Source organism: Haliotis asinina, chromosome 7, assembly GCF_037392515.1.
Source record: "Haliotis asinina isolate JCU_RB_2024 chromosome 7, JCU_Hal_asi_v2, whole genome shotgun sequence".
In the NCBI taxonomy this organism is placed as follows: domain Eukaryota; kingdom Metazoa; phylum Mollusca; class Gastropoda; order Lepetellida; family Haliotidae; genus Haliotis; species Haliotis asinina.
The window spans coordinates 636,727-659,066 of NC_090286.1; the positions used below are offsets into that span (position 1 = coordinate 636,727).

The window sequence follows — 22,340 nt, forward strand, 5'->3', positions numbered from 1 at the left end:
ACAGGGTCTTAAGCCATAGTGCTAATTTGTGACAAGCTAGTTGGCAGTATTGATTTTCTTATTTACTGAAGTTTGCCTTGTTTTAAGACCTTGCTTTTACTTGCTCCATGGTGTGTTGTGTGTTGATTACACCTGGTGTACAGGAGTACTAGACAATCTGTGATAATATGTAGTTTTGCAGTAAACAGTGGAAAAAATCAAACTCGTTTGTTGTCACCTGCTGCTGAAACATATCCACATATGGTTTGTTTAATGTGAGACTCTTGGTTTCTAGATAAACAAACTGGTCACAACAGGAATATTTGTATGCCACGTACTGGCAAACCAGGAGCCCTGTTCTTGACTTGTAGGGGGCAGATATGGGTGGAGATGCCTTTCAATGCAAGTTGCACTGAACCATAGCTTGAAATGGAAACTGACCCATAAATGTTTGCATACATTCCTCCACATTGGTTTTCACAGCAACTTGCACAGACCAATCTAAGTGCTCACAAAAATAGAATAGATGTCACTTTAGCTACTATTCACAAAAACTTCCCAAACAGGACTTCCCCACTTGAACTCTGTTTGTGAACCTTCTGTCAACAAGGAAAGATACAAGTGTCCTGCAGTCACATACATGACCTTGAACTTAAATGCAGATTTGTAACTATACAAAATTATACCGACTGAAAGAGTGCCTAATGTCTCAAACCCCTGATGGCTATGCAAAGACTGTCCATATTAACTGATTCTGTGTTGATATCTCAGTAACCATGGATGTGAACATGACAAAAACCATGTGCAAACAATTTATTTTGATTTTGTACAAATGGCAGATGAAATGGTAACAGTACAACTAAATATATACATGGACAACTGTATGTACAATGTTCTCAAGCCAGAGACTAACAGATCACCTTCACAACAAAATGGAAGATGTATTCATGTTGCCATGGGCTCCGCTTCAGGTACGACGTCAGGGGTATCCTCTTTATTCTGAAACAAATTGAATCAAGTAATGAGTGCATACAACCAACGCTATGGTCCACAACTATCGCCCATCTACCTATCGAGTCAGAACCACCACCCTTCCCCACACCACGTTGTGACCACCATGTTACACCACCATCTTGCCTCCCACCCACCAACAATGATGTAACCATCATATCTATCATATTTTAACCAGCATTGTAGCTCCCCTACCCAAGTTGTAACCACATCGTACCTCAGTACTGTCGGTGGCGGGAGCTTTGTCATGGCCGTTCTCTCTGGGGGCGTCACCAGAGCCATCTTCCTGTCGGGATTTCTTAGATTCTGGATCATCTGCATCCTCATCTGGTTTGCGCTGGAAATATTCAGGTCAATCATCTGGTGAATATGAATATGCATCAGGAGTCTTGTTAAACACCTGTAGAAACAGTTTTAATGCTTTCAAAACATGTGGATGTGAATGTTTTTACACATACCATGCAAGGCTAGCTAAGTGAACAGATTCTAACCACCACTCGTGGATGCTAACACATCTGATCATTGCTGTGTACAGTCATCAGAAGCTGATCAAACAGCACAATGTCCAAGAACTATGCTAGTATCAGGGATTTCAAAATGGAAAGTTGAGATAATATATCGGTGAGATCTAACTTTTGTGTGAATGTGTAGAAATGAGATAAACCTACCTTCCTCCTGATGAGATGGCTGATGTCTGAAGCTTTCTTTACTTCAATCTGGAACACAAGGAGATGAGGACTGGTTGGACAGATTAACCTAAACCATATTTAACTGTTTTAGTTGACTGAAGTCACTGATAAAAGCACACGAAGTTAAGGTTCCTTGAGGTCTTATCACTACAGAGCATTGGTCTGACTACTGAATTCACTGTACCTCAACTGCCGAGAGCCCACACACCTATGCCATGTTCCAGATAATCGGTTACCTTAGACGATAGCAATCCTAAGGTCACACAAATATCTCTGTCTCCTCCCTGTATGTGTCGCTAAATGTTGACGGATACAGCAGCAGAGATGAAGGGAAATGTACTAACTGGCTAAGTAACTTCAGTCTAGGAATCAAAACTTACACTTAAGCTGTTCACAAAAGTTGTTAGAAGTGGCCACATGTATGCTTAAGACTGTCTATTTCAACAGTTACATGATTTTAACTTGCAATACATGCAAATGAAAAAATAAAATAAGTCAAAAAGATTAATCTTTTTCAAAGCAGGTTTCAACAGATGTCACAAAATACACTGATAAATGGAAAGATTTATCAAAGGACAGACTTGCCCTCATTGTGATCATTATTGATGTGTTAATACATCTGTCTTGGATTAAGAAGGCCACTATTTGCATCCATCAAAACACAGTGATCATCCAAATAGAGTAAAAAATATTGAGACTTCCTTGTCCTCAACATGCAGAGCTACACTAACAACCACTCCTTGATCTTGTAATGATCATGGCAGATACAGTAAGGCTGCTTTCATAACTTCAGAGGAATAAGACGGACAGTATGATGCTGACCAAAGTGTGCAGGTACTTACTGGTTTAGCCGTTTCTGTCTTTTCACATTCTGACGTAAACTGAAGCAAAATATTTAGAATATCCATTACCAAATATCTCAACACTTGACACGTCATTTACACATCTTACAGCATCCTGGGACTACTACGTCCAACCTTTGAAAGCACAATTTGACGGAGTTCATTTTTAAGTCACTCTTAGCAATATTCCAGCAATATAATAACAGGGGACACAAGAAATGGGCTTTACACATTGTGCCAAACAAAATCAAACAAGGCATTCAGTGGTACAGATCAGCACTGAAGCATGGTTGAGCATTGTCAGGAATCGTGTTCACAAAATGTGATTGAGGTATGGGACATGCTGCAGGTTCCAGGTTTTGGGAAGGAAAAAATGGCAGTGCCTCTGTAACGTACTGTAGTCAGTGCCTCTGTAACTTACTGAAGTCAGTGCCCCTCTAACTTACTGTAGTCAGTGTTCCTCCAACTATTTCTTTGGTCATCGTCTTCAGCTGTTCCAGATTCTTCTTCTCTTCCTCTGCATCTTCAATCTGTGATGAAACAATCCACAGAAAGTCATATCACCACAGACACATGCTAACTCTTAATCAGTCACACAGAACACGTAACTCTGCCGCTACAACCACCACATGTCACTGGAAGTTGTGACCCACTGACGGGAAGCTACACCCACTGGATGTCAGAGCATGGAAGCTACAAACACCAGATGTCACAAATCCAGGTCAGACTGGAGTCAACAGTGTATCTGGTCACCATTCAATGAAAGGAATTTAGTGATGGCTAAGCCAAACTAACATACACAAGAAGACAGTCATCAATATCCCCTGCAACTGCAAAATATTCTTCATGAATAAGTCTACTAATTATGATTACAGTATGTTTTGGTGTGTATATGGCAGAGTGGAAGGAGAGTATTGTAAGGTTTTACAGTTCTGCTCCTGACAAGAACACTACCACCAAATTCAGTTAAGGCTGAACTTGTTGGCATGGAAATGCAAAAAAAAATCATTCTGTTCAGAAATCCAAACCCATCAAAAGGCACCACTATACCACCAGACCTATCCATATACCAAACCTGTAGAAATAAAACCAAAGAAATAGTGAATGGAAAAGCGAGTGAGTGAGCTAGCTTAGCTTCATGCCACACTCAGCAATATTCCGGCTATGTCTGTAAATAATCGAGTCTGGAAAAGACAATCCAGTGATCAACAACATAAGCATCGATCCACGCAATTGTGAACTGATGACATATGTCATGTGTACGAAGTGTTATGAAGCTCTAGGTTAGGAGATCTGCTTCGGACAGAACCCTTTTCTCCACCCCCCAAAAATTTGTGGTTGCCAAGGATAATAAATGAACAAAAGACAGTGCTACAATCACTTTGTGTAATAGAGCCGACCAAGATTATTGAACCGAGAAAACTTGTCAAAATCACCACCATTTAGTCGCACAGGTCCCACATTTCCTGTGAGCTTGCAGGGGTTCAGATCTTTTTTCTAAAAGCGGCTTGCCACAGGGCAAGTGACTTCCAAGAAAGTAACTTGTCCTAAGTTTCCACTTGCCCTGATTTTATGACACAATGTTTGATGTTAATGTTAAATAGACTATTTATCGAAGAGTGATAAATTTCAAAGAACGATAGCTCTAAATTACTATTATTGCGAAATAATAGCTACATTATGAGCAGATATGAAATGAAATCCAAGTTTATTTGCAGTTTGAAACCATAAGTGGAGGTTATCTAATAGTCCATGGACAAGTAAGATACCATTATTATATTGTCCAAAATGAAAACTGACTTGTCCCAGGCATCGGCGATGGGATTTTTGAACCCCTGGCTTGAACCAACACTTAGTCACAGCCCAGTCTCTATGTTACGAGTCACAGAAAATCAGGTCTGAGAAAATGTTTTAAGTAGCCATGGTTATTTACACAACTGAAGGTGGTAAGTCTGCATACCTTGGATGCAATATCAGGCAGGATTTCCTTTAATTCTGAGATTTCTTTTGTAGCCTGTGTTACTGGATCATCAGAACTTGATAATTCTGAAAAAGATAGGAATATTTTCTGAGTTCAAAAATTTATCCGACATTAAAAACTGGCTGGCTTTGCTCCCTGCTGCAAGGAAACTACACCTGGTACTTACATCTCTATGTAACTGACAGAAAATGCAGTGTTCATTCTAGCTGTAAGAAGTGGTCCCATGGCCCACATGTCCTCAGTTATGTGGGCAATCTAGAAAACAGTGGAGTCATGTGTGACTTCTTAAACATACAGTACTTAGTAGGTCGAGTTCAGTTCCTTGTATTATATATGACGTCCGATGCAGGTAAGGACAACAATTAACAGGGGACATTAAGATTTGTTTAACAGCTATGATACATTCAAAATGAATTTGAAAAAAAAACAAAACAAACCCACACACTCCAACATTGAAACAACTGGTTTTCGTTATAGTATTTAAAAAAATAAAAATAAATAAAATAAAATAAAAAAATATCAGAATTAGGAAGGTCAAGGACAACATATTTGTCTGACTGCTGAGGAAACTATTAAGTGTAACAAGTGTTCAGTTGATTTTGAGAATTAAGAACTGACATTACCTGAATTAAAGAAAAAGATTGCTGAGCATCGACTTCAATTCTCCAGTTTGAGGCCTGTGTGATCTGTAGACTTGGCATGTTTTGAGTGTACTGGTCAGATAATTGTCTGTGCCATTCCAATACACACGTTTTTGTGATGGGTAATACCAGTGTATGAAATAGCGTTGCCCGACGGCCCACTGCTTGCTAGTTTCATAGCGGGCTTACTACTATTTTATAGATGGCACTACGCACCCAATACAGTTTCCAAGAGTATGTATTTGACGCCATTGACTATTGGACATATCTGAAAATAGTTTACAATTGTGGTAGTTAGATGATGTCTGTATAGTTCATGAGCAATCCAACTAACTGCCACAGATCAGCCTACCAATTTATCTAACACTACATGTGATTGGTCTAGATGCTTTCAGTCGATGAATGTCGTTCTTTTCTCCTTCAGATGGCAGTGACACTAAATGAATCAACAGTGACCACCAAGTTATGATTTTATTAAATTTGCTTTTGCAAATCTTTAAGTTTACCTCACTACAAGTAATTCATCAATTATCTCGATTTCTTTTTTCAAATACAGGGATGGTTAAATGTTAACAGGGTTGGCAATATTCTTTAGTTATCAGCCCTGAGGGCTTCCAGACTTTGTTTGAAGGGAGTTTCATATGCTGGTAATACACCAGTCATTGCATACGCTTTGTTGGGACGAAACCCCTGGCATGGCATTTCACTTATTATCTTGTTACTACTGGTTTTATTTGGTTGTACTGACTATTGCCATGACAACCTTTTTTCTAATTTTTTTTTTTTGCGAATAAAAAGAATTTGACAGCCAGGGTCATCCATGGCAACAAAAGTATAAGACTGCTACATGCAACGTGACTGATCTCTCAAATTCGGAAACTGTTTTACAAATTGCATAAGATTTTTCATAACATTGATTTGAAGGCTTTGTACTGTTTGATACAGGCTTTGGAAACTGATGTGCAGAGTTCTGGGTATTCAACAGCTGGCTTCAGTGAGGTAAGGTAGCGCATTTGGTTACAATTTGCACTAAGTCTGCGCTTTCAGTTTTGCTCGATCTGATGTTTGAAAATAACCTTGTAATGCATTTATGTTTAATATCTCTAGTGTGCCAACACTGCTCTCCAGTACATTTAAAATGCGCCATTTGAGTGAGTGAGTGAGTGAGCGAATGGCACGGCCTAGAATAAACACTGAAAAGATCACCCTGACAGAAGGGCAGCACACCCTGACAGGGTTGTACTTGCAATGAATCTGCTCACCTTTGCCTTTTCCCTTGGAGTTTTCTTCAATGACCTTTTCAAGGTGACCTGGCAAAATATTGAGGTATTTGTCAAAACAATAAGCAAACATTTCATCTTTATTTTCCACACTTTCCAAAGCAACCTTACCAATTACTTAATCACAATGTAGTAAATGGCAAATGAAAAGAGCACAGAGCAAACTAGATTCTCATTTCAGATATGGGATGGGAAATGACAATTCATTTGTAACCAGCAGAGCCACACATGGACACCAGCAGAGCCACACACGGCAACCAGCAGAGCCACACACGGCAACCAGCAGAGACACACACGGACACCAGCAGAGCAACTTCCTCTCACAGCAACCTGAAGTCCTTGCTGACAATGGGCATAAAATTTTAGCTCCGTTTTAATCAATGTTCAATTATCTTGTGAAGGAAACATTCACACTCACTAATCTTTTCTTCAATGACTTTTATTGCTGCCTTGTAATGTTCAACCGACTCCTCGTACTTCTTGTCGAAGCCAAATGCTAATCCCAGCTGGTAATGTCTCATTGTTAAGGTTCAATCAGTACAGTTCCTTGACTACTGCTTACCACAGCTTAGTGACAAATAGGACATAATTACCTGCCCTTACTTTTGTTAGGAATATTCTTAGATGCCAGAGAATGAAGTATTATGGTTAATATGTTCAAGGTGAGCTACAAACACAGGCTGGCAGATAGACGTGGACACCTCTACACAATGAAACAGCTACACTGAGGATACATGGTCGTACTAGGTCTTCTGACATTTATCTTCAGTATGTTAAAATCTATGGAACATATTCCATGAGCTAGCTATAACACTACTGTAGATATTTTGACTGTATGTGACAAGAAGTTCAGTGCCATGTTGGCCTAAAGGCTTGTGATGCAGGTCTAGACGTTTACAGTCACCAAACTGGAGAATCTTTGACTGGCTACAGTGAGTGAGTGAGTGAGTGAGTTTAGTTTTACGTCGCACTTAGCAATATTCCAGCTATATGGCGACGGCCTGTAAATAATCGAGTCTGGACCAGACAATCCAGTGATCAACAACATGAGCATCAATCTGTGCAATGGGGAACCGATGACATGTGTCAACCAAGTCAGCTAGTCTGACCACCCGATCCCGTTAGTCGCCTCTTACGACAAGCATAGTCACCTTTTATGGCAAGCATGGGTTGCTGAAGGCCTATTCTACCCCGGGACCTTCATGAGTCTTGACTGGCTACAGGCATAGGAGTCAAGCCAAACTAGAGGGGTGTGCGACCTCGGCCTGCTGTAACCAGTCCTTGTGAATTTTTTTTGTTTAAGTCCTCAAACTTAAGAAGAGGGGATCAAATATTCAAAGCTTTCTCAATTATGCCATAGACATGACAGGGATTTGTAAGCTTGTAAATCGTTATTGCTACTACATATCATACACCATTTGAAAGGTCTAATCATACTGTTTTTAAGTATGATATTTAGGTTTTATCATATTACTCAGATAATACAACTGCAACTAAGTTAATTGTACCGAATTACAATGTCCAGATACACCACAAAGGAAGCAGTGAACGAGATTTTTTTCAATTTGTAACATGTCATAATATCCCCGGACCTTTACATTTTTTTACATTTTTTTACATTATCGGAAATTTATAACAAAAAGATTTCTCTAACATTATGTATGGCCGTTTATTTCCCAATATTAGTGTCTTTCCGCTTGGAAATGTGATACAACAGCTGGAAATGTGATACAACAGCGGAAAATACCTCCGTTTTCGAAACTTCGCGTGAATAATGCCCGAGGCAATTCATTGGATGGCAGATTCTATTTGAGAGCTCTGAACAGTAAACAAAATATCACTGTATCCTTACCAAAAGTATACTGAGCAAAAACAGTTAGGGATATTCGTAAATTTTGAAATAATGAAAAATGATGTATTTATTCATTGACACACAGATAACCAGTCTGTAAAATACCAATATCCCCAACTTATTTAGTCCAGAATAGTTAGGGAAAAGGGTATATGTAAATTTTGAAATTATGATGAATGATGGTTTTTATTCATTGACAATCTAATGAAATAATCATAAAAATATCCCTGAATTTTTTTGTCCTGTATTTTTGCTTAAGAAACGACTTTATTGGATAAAGATTGGTCTTTAATGACAGTGACTTGCCACAGTCTCGTAAGGAGGCCATGGTTGAAATCAATTAAGGCAGCCAATCATATTACAGCAATGGATACCATCATAAACTAGAACCTGTAGATTCAGACGGAAGTTCTGGGTAAAATCATGATATTATGAATGTTTGTTTTTTTTTAAAAAAATAAAAAAATAAAAAAAATCGCCACCCAAACGTCTATTATGGAACTTAATGTCTGTATCATGCTATGATGACCTGTGAAAAAAAGAAGAAGCTTCATGCATATATTTTAAACGAAGTGTTCGAGTGGTAAGTTTGAAGCGATGAAAGCCGAAGTGTCACTTGAATTACATTACACGATTGCCCAAGAAAGATGTAAATAGTTAGTCATGTATGTTTGACAACTTCTGAGCAATGGTTTATTCTTCAGTTTATTCAATTTCTTTAATTTTTTTTCCACGAAACATTGTAACTTTGCTGTTTGACAACTTTGATGTGGACCCGTTGCCGCAGCATCTGTCCATGAAAGAATGTATGATCCGTAGATGTTTGTGCGTCCTTGCAGACATATCAGGTAAATTTATCCCTGTTAGTGTGTGTGGAAATATGTCAGCTACACTGACCAAAGGATACGATTCAGCAAGCAATCTGTCCGTGGCTTCGAGATGCTTCTTCTGGATCTCCAGACAAGCCTTGAAGTCCTCGGTAGCCTGCTCGTACTGTTCTGAAAGACAAAGTGAACTAACACGTGAAAGACCACATCTATACCACACAACTAAACCAGTGTGTACAGACTTGTAACAGGAATTAGTCTTGCGGTATTTTTAATACAATCAGCATGTCTTAGGATAGTCACATGTCGCATTGAATATCACTTTGTGAAAGCCATAAATGATAATATGGAATGGCCACTTCTAGGCTTTGTTGTCTGATCTTCACTAGTGATATACAAAGCCAGGCACGAACTGCTTCACAAAGGCTCAACACTGAGAGGAAACGATTTCTGATCTGATAAGCTAACCTCCCCAACCTGATGTCAGTGTGCCTGTAGGCAATACACACCTGTTTCTAGACTGACTTCCCCAAGTTTCAGGTATGCCTGCGCTGCCTTTAGTTGAGCCTCAGTAGTAGTATCCCTGAAACAATGCACAGACTCTCCATGTAAAGTACCGTAGTTTCACACCATAGTAGTCATACTTCAGCTGTATAAAGCAAGGGCAGGTCACATGCCCATAGAAAAGGCTTTAGTTTTCCCAGCCATCTACCTGTATCCACACCTTAGTATCACAAGACGTCTACCTGTATCCACACCTTAGTATCACGAGACGTCTACCAGTATCCACACCTTAGTATCGCGAGACGTCATCATAGACTACAGAGATACTTGTTACATGGCTAGATTCAATTAGAGAGAGTCTCTGAGAACAACTCACTTGAGGTAGATCATCTTGGCGAGTTCCAACATCTCCCAGGCCAGCTGTAGATTTGACACATCGTCACTGTCTTCCTGCTCAAAATGTTAATTAGACATTTTCAATAACATTTTGTGTTTAACTATCAAATGGCTTGAGAAAGTTCATACATTCACTTGGATGCCCGATGTTTTCACACACAACATCCTACAGACTAGAGTGGGTACTGTGACATCCCAGGTAACAGGAACAAATGTCGGTTCTAGGTGCAAGATGCTTAATATGAACTAAAACACTGGACAATAAAAGAAAACTTATTGATATTGATATGTCCTTATGCTTAAACCAGAATCTTAAGTTACTCTTGTCAAAATGGCCGTCAAAAGGAATGGATGAATTTATCAACTTCCAACTCCTCCTCAAATATAACCCTCCGCCCACACCCCAATTACCCTTTGAACTCCCCTCATCACCTTCAAAGTTCACCTCCCTTCAACTCCACCTGCCGCCCTACATCCCTACTTTCATCTCCCTCCAACCCCATCATCATCGTCCAAACTAACCTCCCTTCCCCCAATTACCCTCCAACCCCCACTACCTCCCTAATTCGTCACTCCAAATAATTTCGTCACCCTCCAACCCTACCTACAAAACCACCACCCCTGACCCTCTAAACCAATCCCGCCACCCACCTGTACCCTCACCCCAGTCCTTGTCAACATACCAACTTGACGCTATCCAACCCCACCTTTGTGCCCCACCAACCCAACACTTATCTCATTACCTCTCCCTCCTTCGGCTCACTAGTTCCTTCTGCCCCCTCTGCCGCCTCCTCCTCCTCCTCCTCCTCGTCATCTCCCTCTTCCTCTTCAGCTTCTTTGTCGTCTTTGCTGGCTGAAGACTCACCAGTTTCTTCAAAACAAAATAACAAAATTAAAACAACTTGTAGAAAAATCCACAGGGAACTGTCTTTTTCTTACCAAAGAAGACAAGTCAGGCTTACTGTCAACTGTCAGAAACAAACACCTCACTCACAGGAAGTGAACCAAAGAATGGCAGAAGTAAAGTATGACATCCATCACAGTCACCTTCCATATAAAAGACTGACTAGTTTTGTGACATCACCAGCAGTTAGTATAGTTATTGAGATGATATCTGCATTAAGGTGTGAAACCTATACTTGCAACCATATGAATGTTTCAAAAATGAGCGAGTGAATCTAGTTTTATGCCGCTTTTAGCTTTCTTCCAGCAATGTCACAACGGGAAACACCAGAATTGGATTTCACCTACTGCACACATGTGTATAATCAAACCTCGAGTCAGTGAGCAAGTTGAGATTTATGCCAAACTCAGCAATATTCCAGCAATGTGACAGCGGGAAACACCAGAATTGGGTTTCACCTACTGCACACATGTGTATCATCAAACCTCAAGTCAGTGAGCAAGTTGAGATTTATGCCAAACTCAGCAATATTCCAGCAATGTCACAGCGGGAAACACCAGAATTGGGTTTCACCTACTGCACACATGTGTATAATCAAACCTCGAGTCAGAGAGCAAGTTGAGATTTATGCCAAACTCAGCAATATTCCAGCAATGTCACAGCGGGAAACACCAGAATTGGGTTTCACCTACTGCACACATGTGCATCATCAAACCTCAAGTCAGTGAGCAAGTTGAGATTTATGCCAAACTCAGCAATATTCCAGCTATATGGCAGCAGTCTGTAAATAATCGAGTCTGGATCAGACAGTCCAATGATAAACAGTATGAGCAGCAATCTGTGCAATTGGGAACTGACATGTGCCAACAAAGTCAGAGAGCCTGACCATCCAATCCTGTTAGTTGCCTCTTATGACAAGCATTGTCGCCTTTCAAGGCCTATTCTACTATAAGTCGTGATCAAACCTTGGTCTTTGACATGACAAAAGAAAGCTTTAACCACTAAGCTACCCCAGCCCAGTGTCATGTTTCAATACAGAAATCAAACAATGCTGCTTTAGGTGAACATAAACATGCCGCTTGTTCAACAAGTGTCTTAATATGGTGCTGAGTAACTTAACATGGTTAGCTGGAAAGTGGAAGGTTACACAAGACAAGAAGCATGCATGTAAGAAGACAGGCCATGTACACAGGACAGTCATACAACTATTCTTCATGTGTGCAGAAATAATACCAAGCAGGTGTCGTCAAGTGTTATGTCATCAAAACAAAATACAATTAGCAAAAACATCTCCTTGGTGATCTTAACCTTTTTCATTCGTTTCCATAGCAGCCTCAGCTTCCCCATTTTCATTCTTAGCAGTCTCTCCATCCTTCACTTCTTTGTCTTCACTCCCAACAGCAGCTTCAACTTTTCCTTCATCTTTCTTGGCATCACTTTCTTTACTGGTGTCACCTTCTGTTTTGGCATCACCATCCTTAATGGCACCATCTTCTGTTTTGGCATCACTGTCTTTCTTGGTGCCATCTTCAGTCTTAGCATCAGTGTCTTCCTTATTGTCACCTTCTGGTTCAACATCACCATCTTTCTTGACACTGGCTTCTGTTTTGGCATCACCCTCTGCCTTACCTTCCTCTTCCTTCTTGGAGCCATCTTCAGCATTGGCCGATTTAGATTCTTTATCTGTAGTCTCATCTTTCTGTGTTTCCTCAGCTTCTGTGTTGGTGCCATGTTCTGCAGCTTTGTTGTCTGTTTCCATGTTCTCCGTCTCCTCCACCCCCTTCTTCCCTTCCCCCATGCTCTTGTCTACTTCACACTCTTTCTTCACAATTTCCTCTGTATTCTCACTAGTTTTAACCCTTTCTAAAACCTTTTCTTCTATATTTGCATTTTTTTCAGTTAAAATTTTATCAGTTTTATTGTGGGAACTGTCCTTATCAGTGTTTGTATTTTCTTTGTTTTCTACGTTCTCCTTGTCCTTGTCTTCCTCGTCCTCCATGTCCACATCCATACCATTATCGCCCCCTTTCGCCACTTCCGTCTTATCTTTCTCTGACATAGCATCATATATCTCCATTCTTAGTTTCTCCCTTTCTTCTCCTGTTGAAAATCCACACTCAAAGTTAAGTCCACATTCAAACTCAAACATAAAAACATGAAGTCAGTTAGGATCCCAGTCACAACCAGTTACCATTGTTACCAGAACAGGTCCATTCATTTGGACACACATGCTATATCTTAGTACAGTGTATAAGAAGTAACAATCAGCCTTATTGTCTAAACACCTGAACACTCATGTGATGCCTTTCGCTTTTCATAGCCACAGAAGGATAGCATGATTTCACCTGTCAAATACTTACGGTGTCATGTGATGTTCCGCAAGAATACTTCATGCTCAGCACTAACCAAACCATTTCCTGGACTATGCAAACATGTAGTTGATACACTGCATGCTTGTTTAATGGGCATTCTAGAAGTTGGTGTGTCATAAATGAAACATACAACTTTATAGATTACAGCTTCTTGTTTATAACGTTGAGCGACGTTTTGATCTAGATTCTTACATCGTTATCAAGCTAAATCTATCATTCACATTTAGCTTGATAACAATGTAAGAATCTACATCGAAACGTTGGTCAACGTAATACACAAGAAGTTGTAATCCATAAAGCTGTATGTTTGATTACTGATAGACTGCATGGCTGACTACCTCACTGATCATGCCCCAGTGTGTTCTGGGTGGCATCTCTTGACCAAGGACACATCCAGGAGAGTCCCAGAACCCTCTACAGTGCAGTTTACATTTTACAGCCACCAATTCATGTCGCTACTACTGTGACAACAAACAAAAATTCCTGCTAAGTGAAGCACACATAAAGAAGCAAGAGAGAATGGAAGACGTTAAGCAAATGTACAGAAGCAGGAGATAATGGAGGAAGTGAAGCAAACTTTGTTGCATAAATAAGCGAAAATGACAGCTGCTGCATGCACTTTTTCAAGTTCCAAACTTTAGAGCGCAATCTTCAACTTGGAAACATTTTCTATCGATCTCTTGTAGGCACATCTGAGTCATGACATTGGCAGCGTTTCAGCAGAAAGGAAACATTACCTTAACCATATGTTACCATTTTCACAATAACACTCAACACATTTCACAATACAAAAATTTTGGCAATACCCAACCCCTAGGGTCCTGGCTTGTACCATTCTCTACAGCTTCACAACTAAAAGTAGGATTCTTATGCCAAAAGCAACCCCCAAAACATGCATGTTTGTCATAACCTATCACACCAAGCAGCCTGCCTGCTAAATTAGCAAATGTAACCTGATCCATGGGCCTGGTGGCCATAGTGACTGACAGCTTACAGCACAACATTCCGTCCACAGTGACAAACTGCCCCCAAAGAACACCCTCAATGTCAATGGGAAAATATTGCAAGTCCATAAGTATTGTAACCATTAAAGTCATCTACTTTAAATTTCCATAAGTTAATTTCACTGCTTAATACAAAATTGAAAATGACTGGTGCAGTCCCTGGGTTTTTTCATAGTTACTGTTCACACAGCTGAGGTTGTGGTCTAGTTGAGCCATTTGATTTTAGACAAAAAAATTAATTCGACAATAAAATACAGAAAAGCTAAACAAAGGATCCACAACATAGCTGTGATCGATCTCCATTAAAGATTTCAACACCCATTTGCTCCTTGACAACCAACAGGAAAATCATCACTTATCATCCATTAGGAGCCTCCATGGAAGCTGACAGTGGGATATAACAAATGATATAGTTTGGTTCATAATTATTGAGAATTTTTCTTCTTACTTTGAGCTATCCTAACACCTCAACTGATTCACTGATACTTAAAACTAAGTAATGGTATAAGGGAGGTAACTCTTCTTGGCCTACTGAGTATAGTACAATTAGAGTTACCTCCCCTGAATTTGTAGCAGACGTCATTTTCCTCAGCACTGTCAACAATGTCTGCTGAAGATAAAAGAAGGTTGATTTTTGAGTTGTGTAATCAAGGAATGGATGATGTAAATACATTGGCAGAGAGAACAGGAACTCCTCTTTCTACTGTGTATAGGATTAGGAAGAATTTTAAAGAGGGAAAGGATTTTGGGCACCAGAAAGGAGCAGGGAGACCCAGAAAATTGGACTTCTCAGATCGCGTCCGGCTGGGAATTTTAGCGTCTAAAAAGCAAAGGGCAAGCATCTCCAACATCAGGTATGAAATGATAGAAAGGGGATCAACAGTTGTATCAAAATCTACAGTTAGAAGAAATTTGATTGATCTTGGATGGGAGAAAAAGACTGGAATTCCTTCTCCTCTCATGAAACAAGAACATAAAGACAGGCGTGTTGAGTGGTGTTTGGCACATGAATACTTTGACTGGGAAAATGTGATTTTTACTGATGAAAGCTCAATATGGGTATATCCCAATAATGTGAAAATATGGACAAAGTCTGCGTCAGCACCGTTGTATCGACGACCTAAATACAGCCCAAAGTTTCATGTATGGGGAGGCATATCCTTATTAGGAACGACCCCGCTGTGTGTGTTTGAGGGTAATCTGACAAGTCAACGCTACACTAACATATTAGATAATTTTCTCCTTCCAAGTGCACATGTGTTTTATGGAAATGACTGGCTTTTGCAGCAAGATAATGATCCTAAACACACTGCAAAACATGCCAAGCAGTGGTTTCAGGAGAAAAATGTGACTGCATTACCATTTCCTGCATATAGTCCTGACTTAAATCCCATTGAGAACATTTGGGGGATGATGAAGGAATGTGTGAATCAAAAGGGGTTGACAAAAATTGAAGACATGAAGAGAGAAGTGGTCCGATACTGGGACAGCATAACTCACGAGACACTAACCTCTCTGATAGGAAGTATGCCTACCCGTCTTAGACTGTGCCGTGAAGCTCAAGGAGACTTGATAAAATATTAAACTGTTACCTACACAACATGAAAAGGTCAGTTCACTTTCACAATACATTCAATATTATCTGATTTGTTCTTGTTTAATAATATGAAATGCTTTAGTTATTCTCAATAATTTTGAACCATACTGTACAGTTACATGACAAGCAGCCCACACGTTGAAAACAAGAACACTCACAACCATGGCAACCAACAGGGTGGCAGAGTTCCAACAATTTACTGACAAGACCTGCCCCATGATGCAACTCATTATCAGACTGTCTGCCACATGTTCTGGCAATAACAACCACTGTCTTGTCTCACTGACCAACTGAGGCTTTGCTCACCTTCAAGATTTTCTGGTTTTTCAAACTGTTCATCTTTTGCTGCCTCCTTCTCCTCAGCATCATCTTCTGTGTCAACATCAACTGCAGAATGTCAGTGTTAGACTTAATCATGATTTCATCCCAACTGTCAACATGTCAAATGTACAACAGCACATTACTGGTGTTTAGTCTTGGCCAACTCTACAGATACCTCAGAGAAAACACCCACATACAAGCCTGTCAAGGCACCCACTAGAATCCCGTCATTGCCCCCTAGTTTGGTTGAGCTGGTATGTGAGACAAATTTACTGATAAATCTCTTTAATATTCATCAAGTAGCATCCTTCAGCAACATTTCCAGAACTTTCCGTATCAACACTTAGTTATTTTATAGAAGCAAAAGTACTCCTTTCGTGTATGTAGGTAGAGATGCTTCTTGTTTACAGGATCAACAACAGCTTATGTTAAGCGTCACCGCCACCTGGCTCACCTCCTTGCAGGGCATTACCCAGGACCCCTGTCTCCATTCGAGCCAGATCCAGCAGCGACTGACCGTAGCAGAAGTAGGCCTCTGCACACTCTGCTGCCGTCTCCCCGTATTTCTTGGCTCTGACAACAAAAACTTCAACTACATACAGGTATTACATAGAGACATAAACACCTCGTGTGTACAACTTGTCTTCAACAGTCCATGTTGGTCATGAGGTGACAGATAGTACTGTATATTGTCTTAGATATGCCAGTCCCTTAACTTGACCCTTAAATTCAGCATCAGAATGGTATGTTTTGAACATAAGCCAACCACAGTAATGGGGTCATAATGGTGCCCAACTCAGTCAACTGTTCCTTACCGATTACTTGAACTTTGGTCCATATTATTCACAGGAATCACAACCTGAGCGATTACTACAGACAATCTCAGTGTCAACTCCGGACAACCTGAGTGTTAACTCACAGCATGGCACAGGCCTCCTGGAACTGGTTGACAGCCACAGGAATCTCGCCACAAATGATGTTCCTCTTGCCCTGGGCGAGCATGTTGATGGCCAACTTCGTTTCGTCAACATCCTCACCAACCTTCTCATCAACTTTCTCAACAGGGGCTTCCTCCTTTGTGCTGTGGATACAAAAAGAGTTCACATTGACCATGACAAAATGTTGAAAATTGCACCACCTAGTCCATGGGCTGGCATTCTCCACCTTGCTCCCTAGTGTATGTTTGGGTGGATATTGTACAGATGTCTGAAAGTACAACTGATTGTGACGACATAGCTTTAACACGTGACAGGAAGAACGTATGTACATCTTCGTGAAAAGGAAAAGACATGTTTCAAGAAAATTGCGACAGGATTTGTGGTTTGGTTATTTTTTGGGTGCCGAGTTTGGAGATTGATACTATGTAATCATTTTGTTCCGAGATGAGCATACCTTTCACATACAAATAACACATGGTACTCATCTTCTAGAACTCCTAGATTACAACACATATACATGGTGCATACAGGAATGCTTTCATTAGTCCAAAGCTTTTTTTCTAAATTAATTACCTTTAAACTAATACAATGCAATACGTAATTTACTGAATGCACGAAACAAGGTGTTATCACTTAGTGCTGCAAGGAATATTTCGGGCTGTAATAATGATTTGAAAGTCAACTAATATTTTAAAATTGTGAGTCATGCCAAATCTGGCAATATACTGGTACATCACGGATTCTTTGTGCATAAGTGATGTTAAAGATCTGTACTTTTCCTGCATTTTGCTCTATCTGAATATATGAAACACTAGCTGTGAAAAGTAAGTGAAACCCATGTATGCTTACCATTTTCATCAAGTTTATATATGAATAGATAACACTTGTGAGGAAGGCGGTGCGATTCCATTCTTAATATTTTTAGCCAACACTTTATAACACGCCTTTCAGTAGAAATGTATCTACCACACCCACCCAACATGGCCTTATTTGATGCACACTGCAAACATTTCGAAAAGATTTAAGTGCGTAGTTTGTACCTTCTCTATGCATCCATAATAACTAGCCCTCCAAATTCCTGAAACATTGACTAAGTAAAACATGCATGATTTTACTATTAAATGTTTTACATTCAGCTGTGAAGGAAATACGTTTACTATTACAAAATAATCTATATATGGAGCAAATTACTTTACTAACTTTGAGGGAGATAGCTGGACATGCCTTTGACCACTTCAGTGATGAGAACAGAATTAGCCATAATTACTTACAATTTTAACATCTTGACCACTTGATGTCGACATCAGGAAAACTTGGTAACACAGTTAAGTTTGTCAGATTGTGTGAATTTCGTAAGGGTGTGTGTGTGGGGATGGGGGGGGGGGGGAGAGAACAGGCCCATGATACAGCTTCTATATCACTGATCTTTGCTGACTACAGAGCATACAATTATAATAAATGTATTCATACAAGAATAACCGCTTTTACAAGATAAATGCATTAGAAATGTTTGTCTAAGAGGGACATCTTTGAAGAACATTTTTTTTTTCGTAAGTTCATCATATGAACAACTGTCAAATAATTGGTTTTATTGTTCAGTTATATTGTTATGGTGCCAAATAGTGATATATTAACTTTATTCCTGAAGTACTAATTACAGCATAGCTTTTTACGCTGTCAGCATTTTTTCACGTTTCAATCCATGTAATAGGTACCATTTTATCCTTACGGTAATCAGAATTCGTTTTGTTGTACCAAACCATGTTGTAAAATACTTGTTTGTTTATGATAACATTCAAAGCAATAAGCGTGCCTTATGTTTTATGGGTCAAGTTGATTGATTCTCATTCTGATAAAGAAGAAATTGTTTATTACAATGTGTCAGACTCGCATAAAAACTCCGGCATTTTTATGCATATGAGACAATAAGAAAAGGATAAAAACCGTGATGGTATTAAAATGGCACAACTGTAGTCAACACACACAGTATAACAACCATCAAACAGTGGTACAAACAACCATCAAGTACATGCAGTTACGGATCTGAACATAATACCTTATTGCATAACACTTCTCCATTCCTTTAACAGTCAAACTGCTCAAAAAACCAAAATACATAAACAATGGTATTACACGTACACAGGCACACAAACAAACGCACGCACGAGCAAGCACACAAACATTGACCCCCATCCACACCCTGACCCTTGCACATCAATCTCGCCCCATTTACCTACTCATACAAAAACAGTCAGAAGGTTTAAACAGATGAATTACATAAATGATGGTATTATAGGTCACACACACACACACACACACACACACACAGATGTTTTCATTATACTTCAATATAGTGTTTAGGTGTGACGGCAGGTGAGTGCATTCTGATGTCTTGAAAGTAAGCGCTCCTGAAGTGGAATGATCGGGATATTTCTCTTCCCTAAATCTGTGTTTATACTTGGAAAAAGGATGAAATGGTGGCTCTTTTCATTGTTAGATGATTCTATGCATCCCCAGACAACTGAATAAACCATCGTACCATTAGCTAAAGCCACTGATACAACACAACTTATATTACTGGAGCATCTGTTCTTTGGGATGCTAGTCACATTTAACGTCAGAGGAAAGGTCACATGACTTTCAGCCGAAGCTGAGATAACAGAAACTGTTTTCACGATTAAGACATAAATATTCAGAATTTGTAACTGAAACTTTGGGTATATGTTTCTGATGAAGCCCTCGGAATCGGAGTTCAAACGAATTCACTAAATTCCCCCCAGCACTGGGCGGGAAAACTGGTTTCAACAGCTGTGCTGCGCCCATAACGCATGCGCAGTGAATAGGTTCGCGGAGCTTCAAACAGTATGCATGCTTGGAGATTGAGGTTGTGTACACAAACAAGTAAATAATCTACTCAGTACATAAAAACACTTGTTGATTGTAGTAAGCAGCCTCTGTCACAGAGAAAGCTCAATGTCTGGTTTACTGACACCCACATGTCTGCATGCCTGTCTGCTAAAGACAATATACAATAGTCAGCTTCAATCACTGACCACATGCAATTTGAACTTAACACCTATCAGGCTATATGCCACAAACAAAATAAATTGATTTATGACTCATGCACCCGAGTCCAGTGTTTGCCACATTATGTAATTAGGCAGGTGTGATTCTTGTACACATGACAAGTTTTTATGTCTGTGGGTTGAAAACAAACTACAGCCATTTCATCGGATGACTTGATTTGACGGAAACTGGTGCGAACCCTTTCAAGTCCTGCTTTGAACTTGGATGAATAACACTTTCCAGTCACGCAGTAGTTCACCATCTCTGCTGAGATGATTTTTGATTTGATCAAACTCAAATTCAGAGAATGTGTATTTACCAAACCCAACATCTCTATATACATTCTCTATGGATAACAACTTCTTCTAGTGTAAATGATTTTGTTTGACAACGGTATATGAATCCATACTGAAACAATGCATCAAGTACAATAAAAGAAGTTGTTATCCATAAAGAATCTTACTTTCTTGTGACTAGCCATACTTATGAAAAGTCCATCAAAGAGATCATCTTTCTAAACACACCCTCAGCGTATCAGCATATGAACCAGCCAATCGGAAGTCGTCGTTACTCTTGAGTGCACAGCCAGCCGCCATGACTGGGTTCGGTCTCCCGATGGCTTCATTTCGAGGGAAGTAAGCCCAAGTACAAAATATTGCACTTTTGAATCGCGATTGTATGCTTATAATTTTGTCTATTTGTTTAACAAGCAGCAATACATATTAGATGTCATGAATAAGTGATAATTGTGTTTTAATTATGTTTGATTGTTTGGTTGCAAGTGACCTGTAAGTAGATGTTTCCAGTGAAATCGGTGACATTTTGCAAGGTGTCCCATCAGTCCATATCCATCAAATCAGCTCAGCAGATCTTGCTGCAGTATTGCTGAAGGGTCGTCAGCACAGGTACTACAGAAATGAACGCCAGGTACCCTTCTGCATACAGCAATGTACCCTAGCTGAAGTAAATGTACAAAAAACGTACCCAGTACCCTAAATGGGAGATGAGGCCACTTTTCTTAAGCCAAAGCCGAAACCAGTTTGTGGTTTTGTTCCAGATTGCATCATTTCAAGCGCTTTCTGGGCATCAAAAATCGTTTTATTCACCTTGTATTCTAATGCAATCGAATATGCAGCTGATACTTTACAACTGATGGCCGAAGGAAGATATATTGTTCCTGACAAACACACAGAGCCACGTTGAATTTTTCCTGTGGTTCGACAGGCAGGAATAGAAGTACGCACTCTGCGCTGATCGCGATGCACAATCGGATCGTCTGGAAAGAGTTCCACCTGTATCCCCTCTAAATTTTAACATTGAGAATAACGTTCTTAGAGTGTTGTTTTAATGTGTAGGATGTGTGATTCAGCAGGTTAAGATAATATTAACGAAACATGCTACAACTCACTGTTATCAGAAGAGGAAAATATATTCAGGTGATACGACCTGAATAGAATGAAATTTAAGGAGGGATACGAGCGGAAGTTTTACCGATCGTCCTTGGGTACATTTACTTTGGCTAGGGTACATTTCTGTAGTGCCTGTGCCGACAATGACCCCTTCAGCTTCTATACTTGTAAATGTGACAAAGAATATTAAAATATATCATTAACTTCACTACTTGTTTAGAAATCCTTCTGATAAACAATACAAGCCTGAACGGAAAGGCGGTGCCAGAAACTGCGATATATGCCAGCGACTCCTCTAAGAAACTAAATGGTCTAAGAAACTAAACGGTCATAACGACAGATGTAGAAAATATACAACTCAGTCAGAATATGAAGCTAACGTTATGAATGTAATGTGTTGCAATGCGCTTCAAGGAAGTAACAGTGTACCTTTCTTGTGTTACTTCGGGTGTCTTTTCTTCGGTGGCCATCTTGTTGAGGAGACTGAGTGAGATGTAAGCCCGTGCACAATGCTTTGCAAGAAAAGCATGAAACTTCGCGCGTAATCTTGTCACCTGGATACTCTCTAACCAGTCTCTTTTTAGCATAAACGGAATATGTTTTCAAAATTGATATTACATGTGTAATAAAACTAGAAATGGATATTACATAAATTGATGTATGTGGTTATGTATTTAGTGGGTAGTAAAAGTAAAAGTTCCTGAAAGTATGCATTTAGAGTATTAAT

At 39.7% G+C, this 22,340-nt stretch overlaps 1 protein-coding gene across 1 annotated transcript; it reads right to left on the minus strand.

Moving 5' to 3' along the window:
• Positions 1-775: 775 nt before the first annotated feature.
• Positions 776-22,174, minus strand: LOC137291768 (histone-binding protein N1/N2-like). The gene is made up of 17 exons (XM_067823285.1): positions 22,043-22,174; positions 17,120-17,281; positions 16,655-16,773; positions 16,186-16,266; positions 12,215-13,006; positions 10,746-10,873; positions 9,983-10,056; positions 9,612-9,685; positions 9,183-9,273; positions 6,842-6,939; positions 6,406-6,453; positions 4,482-4,567; positions 2,968-3,051; positions 2,522-2,560; positions 1,659-1,706; positions 1,208-1,327; positions 776-978 (listed from the first exon to the last, which is right to left on the minus strand). Exons 1-17 carry the CDS (start codon positions 22,081-22,083, stop codon positions 925-927), a joined length of 2,139 nt encoding a protein of 712 aa, XP_067679386.1. The 5' UTR covers positions 22,084-22,174; the 3' UTR covers positions 776-924.
• Positions 22,175-22,340: the final 166 nt, after the last annotated feature.

Coding starts and splice junctions, on each gene's coding strand:
- LOC137291768 (XM_067823285.1), bottom strand. CDS start 22,083: ATGGCCACCGAAGAAAAGACACCCGAAGTAACACAAGAAAG. Junction 16,774..17,119: donor CAGGAGGCCTGTGCCATGCT/GTGAGTTAACAC, acceptor TTTTGTTGTCAG/AGCCAAGAAATACGGGGAGA. Junction 9,686..9,982: donor GCCAAGATGATCTACCTCAA/GTGAGTTGTTCT, acceptor GCATTGTTTCAG/GGATACTACTACTGAGGCTC.